This window comes from Zootermopsis nevadensis, unplaced genomic scaffold, assembly GCF_977971745.1.
Source record: "Zootermopsis nevadensis isolate Lab colony 2312 unplaced genomic scaffold, Znev_1.0 Znev_ptg000031l, whole genome shotgun sequence".
Taxonomy (NCBI): domain Eukaryota; kingdom Metazoa; phylum Arthropoda; class Insecta; order Blattodea; family Termopsidae; genus Zootermopsis; species Zootermopsis nevadensis.
The window spans coordinates 781280-799743 of record NW_028259163.1 but is presented as its reverse complement, the minus strand read 5'-3'; the positions used below and the strand labels follow the sequence as shown (position 1 = coordinate 799743).

The window sequence follows — 18464 nt, the reverse complement described above, 5'->3', positions numbered from 1 at the left end:
AGAAGGAAAATACTACAAAGAGAATCTTGGGATATTTTACGTTTATATTTATTAATTAGTAATAATATTGTGTTGTAATTGAACGAATAAAGGTTAAGTGATCATATTGATATAATGAAGGAATTAGGAAGTATTATACACAATTTTGGTTGGAAAATGTCGGGGATGTGATCTCATACCATCACAAAAATGTTATAAACTTGTTATATGGGATGGGATTCAGAAAATAATAATTTAATATTGGTTTTGAACTGTCTTCTAATAATATTAAACTCGTTGCATTATGAAACGTTGTGTAATGTAAAGTGACCATATGGCAACCATGGAAAATCTATTTTCATATTCGCTTTTTTTCCTTTGGTGGTTATAATATTTTTATAATATGTAAATATATTTATTAGTGGTGCTTGATTCAAATGTGACTTTCAGAAGAGTCACAGAATTAAAAATTAGTGCAGCCAACCGTGTGAAACATTTCCTGGGACTATTTAAAATTCTCTTGACGCTCAGACTTAAATAAACCCCTTTCATTGGACAAAACGTTAGTATATAAAGCAATTACTTAGCTCATAACTACAAAGCCATCTTTATAATTTTCTTATTTCCGTATCCGAAAACTTATTAAATTAATCTCTTCAGTTTTAGCTCCAGCATAAAATCTCACTTCAGTGTGGAATTCACATGTCTATTTCTATAAATTAAGCAGAATCTATTCATGAATGACAATGGATTTAGCTCGGCAAAACCCGTAACTTTATCCTTAATCTGTATATTATCACAAAAATTTCATTTGAATATGATTCAACATTATTAAGCTCTAAATACAACCATTTCTCCACCATTGGTCGTTTTTAAAATAAACTGTACTGCAAAAATGAAATTTCATATTTTTTTTTCTGTCTTACACACTTTGAATAAACTTTTACTTTGCACGTAAAACTCCATAGATTTAAGCAGGTCTATGTATCACATCAATCTTCTACCTGAAATTTTAATGAAAATCATAAACTGAATACAGATTCCATTATGTTCTTAAATGACTCACAGCATTAGTAGCATAATCAAAGTATTTTTTCTTACTGAACCCTAATTAATGAGCTAAGTTTTAAAGAGGAAACCTGATACATAAATGAAGTTAATTTTATATTTCGACCACAAAACTTACAGCGGAACGTTTTCGTCGATTGGGATTGAATTATTTGATAAACATTGCTTCTAAGTCCAAAATATTTCTGACACAACTGAAATTCATTTACAAGTGCTCAAATGTATCAGTTTATCAGTGTGCATGTATTCACTGCAACATTGCGTGAATTTTGCGCCATTTACAAAATTAATTATTTGCCGTAGATATTCACTGACTGGGCTAATAAATGACTGATATAGATTTTCCTATTCAATTAAAATCTTGCAATCTGCTAAATTCTATATTGACAGACGACTAATATTTTTATTCATTTTATTTATAGGTCTGCTAACCAGCTACGGATGTGATAGTCTCCATTTACAGTCCCGTAGTTAAGAATACATTTAAAATAACTTGAAATTTGTACCGGAATGCTCTCACGAATTCTTTGCAAAACTTTATATTCCAGTGAAATATTGATTCATTCATTTTAAACGTAGATATTTCCAGTTTTCGGCTATACTTATCATGCTGTTGTCAACATGGTATTCAACCCTTTGTTTTCATATGTAGTGAGCGCGTTCGAACTTCGCAAATACAGACCTGACCATCAAAGTTCTGCAATAGATGTATGACATTAGATATGAATTATGAAGATGTCCGTCTTCTGGGTTGTTGCGCTGTGTAGTCTGGTCGATGTTAACCAACGTTTCAGAGGTCATACTGCCTCCGTCATCAGGGCGATGAGTATAAAGATTTCCGTCTTCTGGGTTGTTGCGCTGTGTAGTCTGGTCGATGTTAACCAACGTTTCAGAGGTCATACTGCCTCCGTCATCAGGGCGATCGCCCTGATGACGGAGGCAGTATGACCTCTGAAACGTTGGTTAACATCGACCAGACTACACAGCGCAATAACCCAGAAGACGGACATCTTCATACTCACCGCTGTGAGAACCTCAAGTCAGATATGAATTAATTATTAATTTGCGAAAAAATTTCCGCGTGTTCCGTGCTTTGTCGCAGTGGACGACGGAATTTGGCTTTTGCTACATTTGGTTACGTTTAAAATGTGCGTTACGCCGTTCCTCGGTTAGTGATGTCATATCACGTGCCCTGGTGGGCATTAAAGTGTGATTATCTATATTGCACGCCCCATTCAGTGTGTTATGGGATCCCGAGAGAATGTTTAGATGATGGTTTGTATACAATGCATAGATATTTGCTTACATTGCTCGATTAGCATTCAACAGTTTGATATATTTAATATGACTCTGGTTTACGTATATTGATCATTGTGGTCCTGGTAATGGATTGGTCTCTAATATTTATGTGTATAAACGTATTTGGTAAGCTCATTATTTTCGTACTACGCCTACAATATGTCAGACTATATAGCACGTATTTACGAAGAAGTCGGTAATGTCTAATAGAAATTGACCGACGTTTCAGGCGTGCCTACTGCCTTGGTCTTGTGGAACATGAAAAGGTGGTCTTCAAGTTGGTATTGCTTCTAATATAGGCTGAAAATGTATCTTGGACTGCTTTACAAATTTATTTTATTACATAATTTTTTTAATTAGACTAACTTTCTTGTGATATATAAGGTTCTCACCACGCTGATAAATTTTTTCTATGATCTAGCACCGTGAAGTGTGATTATGGAAAGAATAAGCTCCTCTGAAACGTCTGTCAGTATCTATCAGAATTTAAGATGCTGCAATCCAGAAGACGGTTATTTTGAACTTTTTTTTACTTTTCGGGGCTGGAAAATTAATTAAAGTAAAATATCACTCCGTGACCATGTGCTGATGAAACTCCAATAGTAAGTAATTGTTACGTTATGAAATCCAGAAATAATAATTCCATTTGGAATTTGGCATTTTAGCCAAAGTGGAAGGAATCTATTACATTATGAGAAGGATGATAATATGGACATTGATCAATCTTAAAAGACGTCGCTAATATATGGGAGTTATGATTCGTGTTTAATTAACGTACTTCTATGTTAATTGCTACGTTTATTAAACTTATACGAATATTTTTTGAGTCTCGTGACGGTTTTGATGAAACTTGTGAATTTTTTCGTTGTTTTTTCAGAGAGAATCGTGGAACTTTATTTTTCCTGTGCATAAAATATGCTTTGGCGTAAACGATGTTTTATTTGGTCGGGCAGCGGCAGACTGTGAGTAACTGGCGTGTTTTAAGTGTCAAAAATATTTCTGGATCGTGCCTTCAAAGTACATGCCAAGAAGATATTTTGAGATGTGTAATAAATGCGTAGATATATGTTAAAACAGCTTGTGATGGAAGTATTATAAAAAATGAATCGTGTTCCAACACTCCGGGGCATCATAAAACACTCCCACCTCTTACGGATTATCCTTAATGATTTCGCATCCTTGGGGTTATTAGTTTTCGAGTGTTTGTTTTATTCCAAGATTCTTTAAGCTTTTGCTGATTTAGAGTTCACTAATAATAAAACTTTGTAGAGTCTAGGCTTGCATAATAACAAGCTAGGAAAGTGTATTTCGTACCGAAATGCACGTAATATCCTCACTCATTCTAGACAACGAGAATGTAGATGCATTTAAACCGACTTATTCGATAGTTCCCATTTTGGCTACCAGATCGCGTCATCTTCAGTGTTACCACACTAATTTCCTGAATTAATTGAAACAGAAACTTCCTAAGTTAAGACTTTCCAGAAGCGAAGTTTAGGAATGTTAGGTATTTATCACATTAATTATCTGTTACTGTGCTGAGTGTTTTGTATATATAAATTTTATCTTAAACATTTTCATGGCAGGTTATAATTTCCGTTGTCTAATAAACGCAATCGGTTCGAGATAGCTTAAGAGGTGTTTAGAACTACTGACATCTATTAACGCGAATAGATAATATGAATTGTTCAGATCTGGTATCTCGCGTTATTATCATGAAGTAGCAGCTACGTTACAATTGTGAAAATGAATTTTCAATGCCATTTGCGAAGATGATGCTTATATATTTCTTTTCCAACCCAAAAAATTGTAGTTTTCTCCAAATCTGGCGGATCAAATTACAGCAAAATGGATGCCACAGATAGGAAAAAGAAAATTGAGAACAACGGGAACAGAACCACTGCAATATTTGTCGAATCGTTGGATAATTCACAACATACGACTCGGTTCACCCCCGAACGCCGAGGATACACATTTCAATCCGGCCACGAAGATCTAAAATCAGGAATTTCATTTAATTTTCATAAAATTGTAGTGCCAAAATTTGTTATTTCCGTAACACGCGATGAGTTTGCACCCGCGTTGCAACAAATATTTCCGCTTTCGTGATGAAGCCACATTTGCATCCTTTCCAATGTTTTTCCTTTCGTTTTTCACATGGCCATCTGGTGTTGGCAGCTGCATCTTGCCGAGTTTGAAGTGGAGCACAAGGGAACCTCTAGATTTTTGGCTGTGTTCCAAAATATGATTAACTACCCCACTTGAAACTGCCCCCTCCCCATTAAACAAGACCCCTACCTCTTGTGAATTAATGTAACTTTTAGATACACTATAATTCGTCGTGTTAAAACCCATTCCAAAGACGTCAGACTTAATACTAATATTCCAGATGACTCTGAAACTAAGTTTCAAACTCATTATACTTTATCCCTGTATTTTAATGTTCTTACCATCCTAGAGAACACAGTAAGTGTCTGACTTAGGTTCTAATTGTGTCCAGAAAGGCTCCAAGGCCCACTCAGTGACTCATCAAGTTTTTTTACAGAGGGTCCTTTGCACGGGGGCAAAGTAGCCGAGACATGGCGCTAACCACTCCCCTCAATGCGCTGCCTACGTTAATAAAATACATCAAATTCCTTCATTCGCATGCGTGGTGTGATGATTAGTTATCAGGAACATTATCTCCTCTACCGTTGTAGCTGACTGGTCACTCCTAAGCCTTAATTATTCGATTAAAAATTATTGCGGTAACATCTGTTCATCGCGGCGTAGGTCCCTCTCTTCTTCGCGGTCTGTGTTGCGAAGGAGTGCGGAGTAATACACAATATATCGCGTCTGTCCTCCTGTCTCAGTACCTAGGTAAGTATCATGTCACATTGAATCTACTTCGACTGTACTTTTCGCAGTTCTTATATCTAATTCCAGCCACCAACACAACAGTTTTTATGTTTATAAGTCAATAATTATATATGTACATATTAATTATCATATTCTGTGTGCCCTCTGTTACCATTACCCAATTCTTCACACAAGTTCTGATATTCATGGGTTGAGTTGTGTCAAAAACGTAAGCCCCCCGCCCCCCCAAGATCTGCTCCGCTTTCCTGTACTTGAAACGTTTTTCCATGAAAGAATCCAAGGCACTATTTGGCCCGTAGTGCCAATAGAATGAGAAGTTTTTCAAATAATAACTTGCAGAACGTCAGGTGTTTTCACTATCCAAGCTCCCATTGGTTACATACAATTAATAATAATCTTGGCACACACTTGGATACAAATCCAAGGACGATTAATGTGATGCAACCTTGTTCACGTATTCTACAAATGAATTCTGATGTTCAAATCGAGGACGAATGTGTTGTTACACGCAAGTCTTACATAAGGAAATGACAAATACAAATGTTTAGTTGGAAACCTAAAATAATACTATTTGGGAGACGCCACCGTCCCCGTGCCTCAGTTGGCTGGCCGAAAGAATGTGTCAACCGAGCTCGGAGATATCTTGCGGCAAAAAAATTTAGAAGCTAAACTGGATTCAAACTCCGTTTCACTGTCAGATAAAACATCGTGAATTGTGGCAACTGTTAGCAATTTTGTCAACGATGGTGTGTGGAAAATTTCTGTGGGTGTTGACGTGTAATTAGTGCATACACAAACACGTTTCCAAATAGTTTCCCCTTCATCTGATTCGTATAACATGCATATTACATCTCGTACCTACGTCATTCAAATCCATCCCATGTAACTAATTATAGATTGGCTGTGCTCTGTTCTGGTTTCAAACTTCAGAATAATATTAACAGTGAGCCACTTTATGATTGTAATTGCAAGAGTTTTGTTTATTTAATTTTTGGAGAAAAAATAGTTAATTTACGTCAGTAATTCTTCTACCAATAATAACAGTGTATTCAACAGCCACACTTTTTAATAGCCCGGATAATTCATTACTCATATTTTATGTAGTACTAACTACTTAACTCTGTAGATTATCAGGTTTAGTTACAGCTCAATACTACACTCTGCAATTCAAAAGCTCGGTTCATTGACAAGAATCCTCCTTGAAATGGATGTCTGCTTCATTAAACTTAATTCCATGGCAATAAAAACTCTACTCGACGCTGCACTGAACATTTTGATTTCACTGACGCCTTCCAAATTTAATATTTTAGAATCGCTTCAGTGTTAACCTCTCGTCTGCCTCCGAAATTCTAATTTCCCTACCGAAATTATATATGCATTTCTTATCTACGGGTACTGAACCACATCATCATATATCGACTTGACAGCCCCAATTATAATTCCCCCAGCCACCGCTGAAGAATAATATTAAAACGGATGAGACTTTTTACTTGAATAACATGACTCAAGATGGAGTTCGTTGGCGATATCTCAGGATTTTTTTCGGGAGGTCTTGGGAATCAGACAGTGACCCGGGAATTGGAGGATTTTCGTTGCGTTCCACAATTAATCGTGACAAATGAAGGGATATTTTACATAAGGGCACAAAATGTTTCTACCATAATTTTCAATTCATAGGCCGACCGTTTATTATTCGACATGTTCTGTTAGCAACTGACAGCGTCGTTGAGTAAAGCACAATTTTTTTTTTTGTAAAACACTAATTAATTTTATAAAAGAGCTTACTGATAGTAATTTATTGGGTGTTACTTGGCAAAAATATTACTTTCGGTTCAACACCGTGTTGACATTATCGGGATGAGAATCCTTCAAAGAGATGTTTTAAATAGCTTTCATGTTACTGTGTTTGAAATGCACTTCCTTTGTTTCTGTTTGTCATCAGCTGACACGTGTTTCGCTGTCGTCTGTGGACATCTGGTGTCATGTCGTTCAACGACGTTCTAGCCACATTTTTGACACACTCTGTTTAAATTAAATCTGTGTACGAAATAAACAATGTCGGTTCTTATGGGATTTTATACATTGCAGGATAATATTTACGAATGTGTTATGGTGATTCTTTGTTTAGGGATTACGACCTTTATGAGATAATATCCTAACCATTGTGGTAATGCTGTTAAAGGAGGCCTGCTACATGCAAGTGATGCAGTTTAGCAGATACAACGTAGATACAAGATTATATTTGAGATTATTTATTATTTATTTAGTGTTCTGTCTGACGACAGGTCCATATGAACAGGATCCTTCCATCCTTTTCTCGGACTGGGACCTGTTCATATACGTTCTTGGCAGATGATCCAGAAGTGGTTTGCCATTGCCTTCTTCTGTGTGTGAATGGAGTAATTGTTGGGATGCCACGGAGGAAAACTCCGTGTTGCCTAGACCATGTAGAGAACATGAAATCGTATTATATTCTTTATTTAGGCGAACAAACGTTTAAAGACCCAGTCACTTCTTATCTCTCATTTAGGAACTGAAGATGTAGGTATCATGTTCCTCAGAAACGGTGGACAAACAGAAGGCTACGTGGCACAACAACCAAAAGGCCACTAGGCCTGTCTGCACAACAGAATTCCCGTTGAAATGCCACTGAGATTTATCCTGATAGAAATTTTCCAAGAACCACGCCTTGTGATGAACTTTTAAGCTTGGCTGCTCTGCTTAAGGTCAAGGTTTACAGTTGATACAAAGGTTATGCAAACTAATATCAAATTGGAATGCAACTTTATTGCTGTTTTAGTGATATATGCAGTTAGGTATATATATATATATTTGCAGAGTATTGGCAGCCATGTATTGATAGAAATTAGCTGATTCGTGTTCAGTGAGATGTGCGAGAGATTTATGAGTTATTGTTTTGGAATATAGTAAAGTTCCGGGCACCTCAGTAGCCCTGGGAATTGTATTCCGGTGAAAAATACATTAAATATGATCTCCTGGGATTTTTTCCTTGCTTCCTGATTTTGTTGTCAAAGCGATGAGTCATCGCCCTCATTTTGGAAGCAGAAAGTAACTCTGAAACGTCGGCGTGACACCCCAGAACACAGTCATCTGTGGATGAAACGCTATTAGACGTAATTCGCAATTCTTATGTCACACTGATCGAAAACTTCAAGGCTCCGGGCTGATTCCAAAACAAATTTGTTTTGCAAGGCGAGCAGAATTTTTGGCTGAAACCTTGTCGATCTGCAAGAAGAGTAGTTTTATTTGCGAACAAACGCAATTTAATTAAGGTTGAGGTTAGAAGAAACTGTGAGTCATATTTGAGCTTGGCTGCGTTGTTTTCTGAATGGACCAGTTCCAAAAAATTGTCCCACCAATCTTCCCTCCCCACCACACGACGCAACACGTCGCTCGAATGCCCTCGTTTCAAATGTTTCTCTCCTTGAAGTTTTCGTGAAGTACACACTTAGCAGGAGTGGAAAACTGAACTGAAGTGAATTAAAGAAAACTTGTGTTTTGTGCGCGCTTAAGTTTCTCGTTCGGTTCGACAGGCATTTGACGAATTGCGATGTGATTTGTTACGAGGTCGAAGGTGGTAATGGCAGAGATGAATTCTATTTCTACTTCCGTAACTGAACCGATTACCTTAATTAATCATCACATTCTCAAACGCTTAATCCATTGAATTACAAATGTTCCTTTATTATGCTGTTCTACAGCATCAGAATTGTTGATATAGTATAAGTGATTGTGTTCATCAGGGGTGGTGACTTCGTTTCGTCTTCTGAATGTATACAAACGTGACGCGCGTCACAATTATGCCAGTGACTGAGGAATTGTTACGAAATAAATCACTATTCATTTACCCATATACTGACGCGAGTAGAATTAGTATTTCAATGTTTCGTTTATTCCTTGAATTATTTGTATGTAGCAGAAATTTACAGTAAATACAGGGTGTGAACATTAAATGTTTTTATTATACTGTAACATTTCTCATGAACTAAGAGGCATTGGACTGAAATGTAAAAATATTTGAGTGTGTTGCATGCTCAAATTTTTGTGATTCAAATTTTACACATGTTGAATGAGAGTACCGCGAGTAGCCGGGCTGTTAATATAAATTCGGATAATCTGTGGTATGCTGAATTTTTTTTACAAGTATTCCTTCTTCCCCAATTTTCCTTATAAATGCAATGTTGCTTCATCAGTGAAGATAATTTTGGCTTTAAGAATGTCGTAGTCTCAAAATCTTGAAATTAAGTCAGATTAAAGCGTTTAGCGAAGTTCTCTGACTTGACAGATCCGTGTTGGAACAGCTGGTACTTTAAAAATGTAAATATCAAACGATTGTCCATAATGTTGGCATTGTCGGATGGTAATCTCTGTGAAAGGCACCCCAAAACCATGCGAAATCTGTCCACCTGGGATTCAGTGACTGGTCGTATTCCGGAACTTCTCCTTTTTAAATTCAACCGATATAACAAAATATATATATATATATATATATATATACCACTTTTAAATCGACATTTTATTTCGGGTTTTTTCCCAGGCACCATACAAAAATCTTTTTAGCGCTGTAACTGTTAACCAAGAAATCTGAAACCGCAGTGCGCACTAGCTTGTCCTACTTTGGACGCCATTTTAGAAAATTAGAGTGTGTTTCTTGAGGTTCTAAGGTTTCGAGACTAAAACGACACGAGTTACAAACTTGATCATGTGATCTGCTTTACGGTTCGTGAGCCATGTCACAGTAAAGTAAAATGTATTTTATTTGCACACCCTGTATTTTAGAACAATTCGATTAAGGCGTAATCTTTCATTAAGCTGAGACTTGGTTTCTGGCGACAATCAAGATGCTGATTCTAACCCTTGCGTAGATCAGAATTACACGACTTAATGGCGACATAACCCACAAGACAGCGTTGGACTGCATTTATAATAATTGCATATCAGATTAAAATTTAAGCTGGATTAGTTTTTATTGGTTTAATAGGATTAGATATTGAGAATATTAGTTGCCTCTTTGATGAAGCTTAGTTTAGATATGTCTTAATTTCTCTGTCGACTGGAGCGATTTATTATATTTTTATGATTTACAATTTACTAATTCTCCTTACAGTATTTGTTTATGCAGGCCTACATGTGGGGAAACACATGAACATTTTACATTAACATAGAAGTTTCGCAGTTGTCCCCGTCTTTAACCGTGCAGATGAGTCTCAGGTACACAAGAAACTCCTAACTAATCCCTTACCATCAGGTTTTCTTACATTTTGTTTGCATTTCTCATCTACTGCCATGGGTTTATTGCAGTCCGTGTGCATTTGGTACGTCATGTTGCCAAATCCATGTGAAATCATGTCTTACATTAGCGTTCCAGGAGCGCAGGATTTAAAGTAGCGAGGCTCGTTCCGCGACTCAACGGGGTTTGTGCTAGGGCCAGAATTTTGTGTCGTCATGCTTTTAAAAAGCGACTACTAATTCTTCACGTTTCGTAACTTTGCGAAGTCAAGCTCTTTTCGCTCTCACTTTATGCCTTCTTAGCTGATATTAACGATATATAACGTTGTAATACTTAATGAGTTCTTATTGCGTCTTAATGTATCTCCTCAGTTATATTAGCCGTTACCAAAAACGTGCTTCAAGGACGCACAAGGATTTAACCTCCCTCCCCCAAATATTTTCTCGCTATTTCAAGTGAAATTCAGAACGTTGCTAGTTTTTCTACAGAGAGAGTTCTGAGTTGTCTTCATTCGTCTCGTCTCCTCTGTTCGTGTTGCAATGTTGTAAGATTCTTCTGTGACCTTTAAGCATGGAATTTCCTGAAGGCTGTAATCCCATCAGATTGAACACAAATTATATTTCGCCTTAGGCACTAAAGTTAGATCATACCTATATCGGATCACGTGAATTTCTGGGATAAAACGCACCTTCAGATATAATGTGGTCATCATTTGAAGCGTCTGGTTGTGTCGTGATCAGGCTCTGAGCATAAGAACCTCGTAAGATGAAACAATTCCTTTAAAGGAGCTGTTAGTAGATCAAATTAGCACAGCGTCGAATTGTCGGATGATCCATGAATAAGAATTTTAAAAAGACGTGGAAGGCAGCAGTGATGGAGTATGTTAAGGTTCTAACACGGCGATTACCTGGAGGGACTGAAAAATACCACGAATGTGACGTTAGGTTCTTAACGCAGTTGTGTTGTCAACTTTTTCTTCTCGGTATCACTTTTCTTTCCGTGGAGATTATTATACTCCTGATCTGAAGCCAAAAATAACATTCTCAGGAGAGTGGACTGTTTGTTACGTTTTTTCCTGTGGTTACAATCTGCCAACAATGTCATCAGTTCGTTATTTTAGTGTTTAATCGTGGTCTCAGTTTGTAGGTTACGTCATTGTTAACGATTTCGAAACCGAGTAGAAAAATTGTCAGTGGAACCACGGTTCCGGAGAATCTGACGTAAATACGTCTATACGGAAAGGAAGTTTATATATTAGCTTTAATTACAACAATGCCGAGTAAACAGATGACTTTTCCTAGGTAACATAACAATGCACGCAAGCTGACCATTGTTGTAGATCCATATTAACACATTGTTGATATGGATCTTACACATTTTCCTAGGTAACAACAATGCCGAGTGAACACGACGTTCCATAGGTAACCATTGTTGTCGATCCATATTAACACATTGTTGATATGGATTTTACACATTTTCCTAGGTAACAACAATGCCGAGTGAACACGACGTTCCATAGGTAACCATTGTTGTCGATCCATATTAACACATTGTTGATATGGATCTTACACATTTTCCTAGGTAACAACAATGCCGAGTGAACACGACGTTCCATAGGTAACCATTGTTGTCGATCCATATTAACACATTGTTGATATGGATCTTACACATTTTCCTAGGTAACAACAATGCCGAGTGAACACGACGTTCCATAGGTAACCATTGTTGTCGATCCATATTAACACATTGTTGATATGGATCTTACACCTTTTCCTTACCTATAGACGTATTTACGTCAAAATTCAGTGCAGTTGTTTGTGGCTTTAGAAATAAATTTTATTCAACAACTGTAAACTTATAAGATATTGGTTTAGTAGTAAACACAGACACACCGCAGTGATTGTTCCTTCTTCACCAGAATACTACAAAATAATTATATAAACGTAGCTAATGAATGCGTCTAAAAATTTTTGCCAAGTTCAAATTCTGCAAATGATGAGAAAATTGTAATAAATTCAAAGCGACTGTAGTGAATATTGACAGATGTTTATGTAACAGTACGTTCGGCACATGGTTAGATAGGCGTTTAATTACGGACGAGTAATTTGCATATGCCTTGTGGACATCGGAAATTAGCCTGCATTCTGCCACGTAGCTACTTTAATTAAAATCCTGCCCGCTGATGTACGTGGAAGTGGCAAACGTCACTTGAATTTATTTATCATGCGCTCCACATAACGACGTTCTTTTTTGAATTATTAATTGTCGACTAACACGCCACTGTCTTTGTACCCTGCAGCTGATAGTGTTTCCTTTGTGCCTCGTTCAACACACTCACGAAACGTCAGTATTCCGCGAGTCTCACTTGATCTGTGATCGTAAACGGGAAAACTGGAATTTAATTCGTTCTATGACAAGTGAAATTTCTTCATTGCGTCTTTGCACCTGAAGAAATTGTGAAGTATATAAGTAATTTTATTAATGGGAATTAATTTCGTACTAGTTTTCATAAAGTACACTATGCATAATTATTTATTTTCAGCTTTTATCGCGTTCTGTAACTTCAGGCGTTTCGACATACATTTCAGTTGCCATCTTCGGGGCGAATGTGGTGTTGTTAACCGATTTTAGAAGCAGGAATAAGGTGGCTAGTTTTCATTTAATGTTGCCTTGAAATCCGAAATTAAACATTTAACTCCAGTCTCAAAATCCAGTTGATTGGATTTTTTTTTAATAACGACTGTTTATAAATTAGATTTTGGAACACATTTCGTTTATCTAACACGAAATAACTTTGTCTTTAATGAATTCTCACCCAAAATGGCGTCTACAGGCTTCAGTTTCAGTGCTAATCGTCTTGATACATGTGTTTTGTGTAATGAAGCACTGAACACTGTACTGTGAACATGGAATTACTAAGTGTTACGAATTCAACCACCAGACGACGAATTTCTCGCAGACCACGAGATAGATGGACAGTGGTAGTTGGACCTGAAGTACGGTATGTATAAGCAAGCGTTAACAAAGTAACCTTAAGTCAAAAATTAAAATTCAATAATTCTGTATTAAAATAAGAGAGATTTTAAACTTTCATAACATTCTATTGAAGTCATATCCCATCACTTTTAAGTTTGCGTTCGCCGTAATTTCATAATCTCAATACTGCTTTAAATTTACGTACCTAGGTAGTCTAAAATAATGTAATTTTGTATGAATGTTATGTCTTCCCCGTTTTACAGTCTCCATTTTCTGTATCCATCAATTGTTTTGTTTCTAATTTCAAAAAAAAAAAAAAATTAAGACTTTATGCCTCGTGAAATATCACCCATGACCCATTGTGGTAGGGCCAGGTGGGGGGAAGCTACCCGGTCTGGACTTGGGTGTGGAAGGATTCAAGAGTAAAATCAATATGTCTGCCGGAAAATGAACCCCGGATGTCCAGTCCAGAAGCACTCTAAATGGGAGCTAATTTGGTCTCTCTCTACGTAAGAGAAGAACGTGATTTCAGAAAATGGTCCTGAGGGAGATATTTTGACCTAAAAACAGAAACTAACAGTTGTTGAAGAATTTATCATAGTTATGAGCTTTGTAATTTGTGCTTACAGTAAATATTATATTAATTAGTTGTTTCGCGTCCAATGTGCGTTTCGTTTTGGGTTGATTTGTTGATGTGTCCACGTCAGAGAATGATTACAGCATAGCGAGACTCCGTTTCACTGATCTTTTCAAACGGATTATTTGAAATCTACTATATACACAATGGTAAACCGTAAGTTCCAACATATTAATTGAAAGTTTCAGTTGGAGAGATTTACTGAAGAATAATCTCATTTAAATTTGTGCTGAAAGTTTTATGATATGCGTTATTTTAAATGGTTCTTATGGGATTAGAGCATCAGTGCTGTAACATTTTGCGAAAAATTTTAAGTTAAAATATTGATGAATTATTAGTACGACAAACAGTGAATAATCACAAAATGTCATCGTTAAGTAGCTTACAGTCTCAGCACGTTCTGTTAAACAAATACACCTACTAATTTGTTATGGAATGATCTACACACATTTTAGAATTTACAGCCACAATATTTGTAATGTTTTTTGTTACAATATTTCATTGTCATTGTTATTATTAATGTTAAAATTTATATTCATTTTGTGTCGTAAATTAAGTCTGAATGTTTGTTATGACGGTATCTTATTACAATGACAAAATTCTTGTGAATTATCAGTCCTCCAAATTTTAATTAAATACGATTTCTCAGAGACTGTAATCAATATTCGTCCTTAGGAAAATCCTGCTGTGTACAACCCAATCTACAGAGACAGTGACTATCGAACTTAATAACGCTTAAGAAGAATGTGAATTTAATTTCGTATTGTAATTAAAATTTAATAGTTAACATTAATTTATATTTTAGGAATTCAAGACCATTATATCATATAAAAGTATAATATGCCATCGAATATAATGGATATCATACATAATAATAGAAAAAATATAATTTATTTAATTTGTCAGCACGTGTTTGAGATATTTGCTTCATTTAGGGGTAAAATTAATTTAGGGCAAAGCCATTAAGTTACAACACTGATTTTTATAATTCCTTTCATTCGGAGGTATAAATTGGATAAAATATATGATATAAATATATTATCGTGGTATGTTTATTATAATATAATTTCTCTTGTGTTGCATATTACTTCATTACTACATGTTTTTTGCAAAGCAATTATACCAATTTTAAAACTAATAATATTTTATAAAGAGTAAAATTTATGTGGTTCTTTATTCATTCTGTTTTTTCAACCACTTCCATATATTTTCCTTTTACTCTGTTCTCCGACTCTGTCACATACAAAAATAAACATTATTACGCCTTGGGAAATTTATAACGAATTTAATTATAACACAGATGAAGTTGAAATACGCAAGAAAATTATTTTTAAAAAATGACATTTATAGAGGCAGTTAAATATATATTATAACCTTGTAAGTAGTTCTTGGAAGATGTGTGAGGCTTGTTTCTCCTCAGATGCTTTACTGTACGTCGTAACGCTATGATAATGAAATACCTATGTTAAGAATTACACACATTAGATTTCCATTTCTAAGAATAATGTTGACCTTTCATCTCTGACCTTCACATTCCGACAACCGATAATTTAAATTTTCCAAATATAATTTAAATATTACACACTGTCCCCATGTTTGTAATTACTACAACATAAAATGTTTCACTTACAATTTGTTGGTATATTTTCAGTTTTTCTTCTTACAAAATTGAGAACATTTTTAGATTTAGCAATTCCTTCAAAGTTTATCATCATCAGACAGTTAAATATACAGATTCCGTATGAATTATTGTCACAAAATTAAAAAGTTACAACTCGTAAATTTATGGACGTATTTTCATTCTGTCAGTTGTCACAAATTTAAAAGATTTGGGACTTTTGTTGTTTAATTAATTATTCTTGTCCGTCTAATCACAATTTAAAATTTAAAATTAAAATTAAGATAATTAAAATATCATGTGATGTTCCTATCGAAACATTCGATTTACATTTAGGAACATTACATGATATTTTAATTATCTTAATTTTAATTTTTAATTTTAAATTGTGATTAGACGGACAAGAATAATTAATTAAATATGTATTTTCACAATATGACGCAACTATATCATCTTATGACTTTTGTTGTGTTTGGCAATAAATATTATGTGCGAGCAATGTCGTTCGCTTGTTTCAATACTACGACTACAGGGGAGAACGCGTGTGGAGTGATGAAACTTAACAAGATTTCATGATAGACGACATGCGCCTTCAAGACGTCACATTGAAATGTGACGTGATAGGTTCATGGTAACAGATAATTTGTTGAAGGCGTCACGTGTACCTGAAACCCTATCTGAGTCAGAGGGGGAGCTTTTCACCACAGCCCTACAAAATCAGCTCTAATTGCACCACGCTAACGAAAACCCAATCTTCTATGAATCTGTTTTACCCTTCAGCATAAAAATATGTATATCAGCATACCAATTAGTGATGTTTAAGTCAGCGACAATTTCGTATATATGTTGTCTGTTGAAAAACAATGAACACACGTCTGTGTGAAATTTTAAGTTCTCACGGTGGATAAAATGTAGCTGCTAGTTTCCTGGGTAGTAGTAATTTCGTATTGGCATGCATGTTAATACCGTCGTTTCGGAGGATACTGCATTAATCTCCATGGCTGAATTCGCAGACGTTGGTGTCTACGTGAAAGCCCACACTGGTAAATATTAAATGTAGTAGAGACATTTGCAGTGATGGTTTAATATATCTGCGTAATATTTTTCTCTTTTCTTTGCGACAACCTCCTTTTGTGTCTGAGGTACGATGAACTTTCGCAGGTAACAAATCATTTGCTTGACGCTTTGAGTCAGTCACGCCTCCAAGCGAAGTCTATTAACATTGATAAATGATGAGGCTGTAGTTTATCGAAGCTTTTGTCCTTTCGAGACCACAATGAAGATAAAACCATGTTTTTATATTCATGTGTTTTTCTTTTATTTTCAGGTGAGTACTCCAGTCTTTTACACATACCTGTTTTCCGTCGTGTGTGGTAAGTTTCGTTTATGATCAAGATATTTTCCGAATATCCTATCGATATTCTAGGAACAGTTCAGTGTGTTTATAACACTAACGAGCTGAATCAGGAAACTGTTTGCTATTACACAGTCCCCAGTTCACAATAGCAGGTTCAAGATTCAGTACACACAGAAACGATCGTAGTTAAACGTCTTAAAGGGACCAGTTTGCAAACAAGAATTACGTTACCAAAGATTTATTCTATATTTATTATTTTTATTTAGTGTTCTGTCTGACGACAGGTCCATATGAACAGAATCCTTCCATCCTTTTCTCGGACTGGGACCTGTTCATATACGTTCTTGGCAGATGATCCAGAAGTGGTTTACCATTGCCTTCTTCTGTGTGTGAATGGAGTAATTGTTGGGATGCCACGGAGGAAAACTCCGTGTTGCCTAGACCACGGCCTTGCCCAACACAAGTTATAAATTCGGGCATCGAACCCGAGACCCCAGGATTACAAGGCCAGCGTTCTAACCGCTAGACCACCGTGGTGGTTTTTTTTACCGAAGATAGCAAGTGAATTTAAGTATCTCATGAACGTAACCAGTGTTAGGCTTCGATATTATCTTTGTTAACCATCGGATCCTATTATCGCTGTGGTATAATTGCATGGTGAGTTCCATAATTATATTATATCAATGGCCAGTGTCTGTGTGCGTGGTAGCCCTGTTGTCAATTCCTGGCTGTTAAATGGTATATTGGGATCGGTAGTTCTGTTTCTCGCCACATCACCATTAGCGCTGGTTGCGAATACCAGGGCTTACGCGCCTCGTACCATATGTAAATGCTGTTCCCACACAACTGAGTGGAACAATATACGCTGTTATGTAGACACATGTAATTATTCCTTGCTTCTGGGGCATTATTTAACAGGCATGAACGCTTGTGTGCTAGGTACAATTGAAATGCCAGCGTATTGGTCTGCATTCCAGTATTCAACACGCGACATCGTATTGGGAAATACTGTGAATTCTAGGACAAACACTTACTGCTACTTAATTTATAGGTTAATGGGTTTGGTTACAACTCTGAGTTCTCCATTCGCCTTAAGAGTTCGAAGCATTTCCGCCCCAGGTTCAAGAGATTCTGTCACAGATACAGAAGTTTGTAGAATATGAATGTTTTAAGGAAAATGCTGGAGGACGGTTGAAATGTAACTTGGAATTTGCAAAGTTTCTAGATGTTCACGTTGGCTGAGTATAAGTTCTTTGGTGTTGTAATGAGCGAGGATAGTTCCAAGTACTCGCGTGTAACAGGACAGCATTTTGAAAAAAAAGCTACGTAATGTGAAACATTTTAGACGATTTAGACAATTTTCATAAGATATGTATCTATTTATTAAAATAAGCCACAACAACTTTCATCCACACACTTT

General features: G+C 36.0%; 1 protein-coding gene across 6 annotated transcripts in view; it reads left to right on the top strand.

The window, feature by feature from the left end:
* Positions 1–18464, top strand: part of dnc (phosphodiesterase dunce) — a 369630-nt gene that overhangs the window by 116995 nt on the left and 234171 nt on the right. The window contains exons 1-2 of one of the 6 annotated variants that reach the window (XM_087359423.1): positions 8658–8800; positions 13290–13457. The exons of 3 other annotated variants lie outside the window; for them this stretch is intronic. In XM_087359423.1, the coding sequence (XP_087215549.1) occupies positions 13363–13457 (95 nt within the window). In that variant the 5' untranslated portion in view covers positions 8658–8800; positions 13290–13362. Of the gene's footprint in view, positions 1–8657; positions 8804–13216; positions 13458–18464 lie in introns of those variants that run through there. 2 more of the 6 variants (XM_087359422.1, XM_087359421.1) reach the window with 2 other exon arrangements.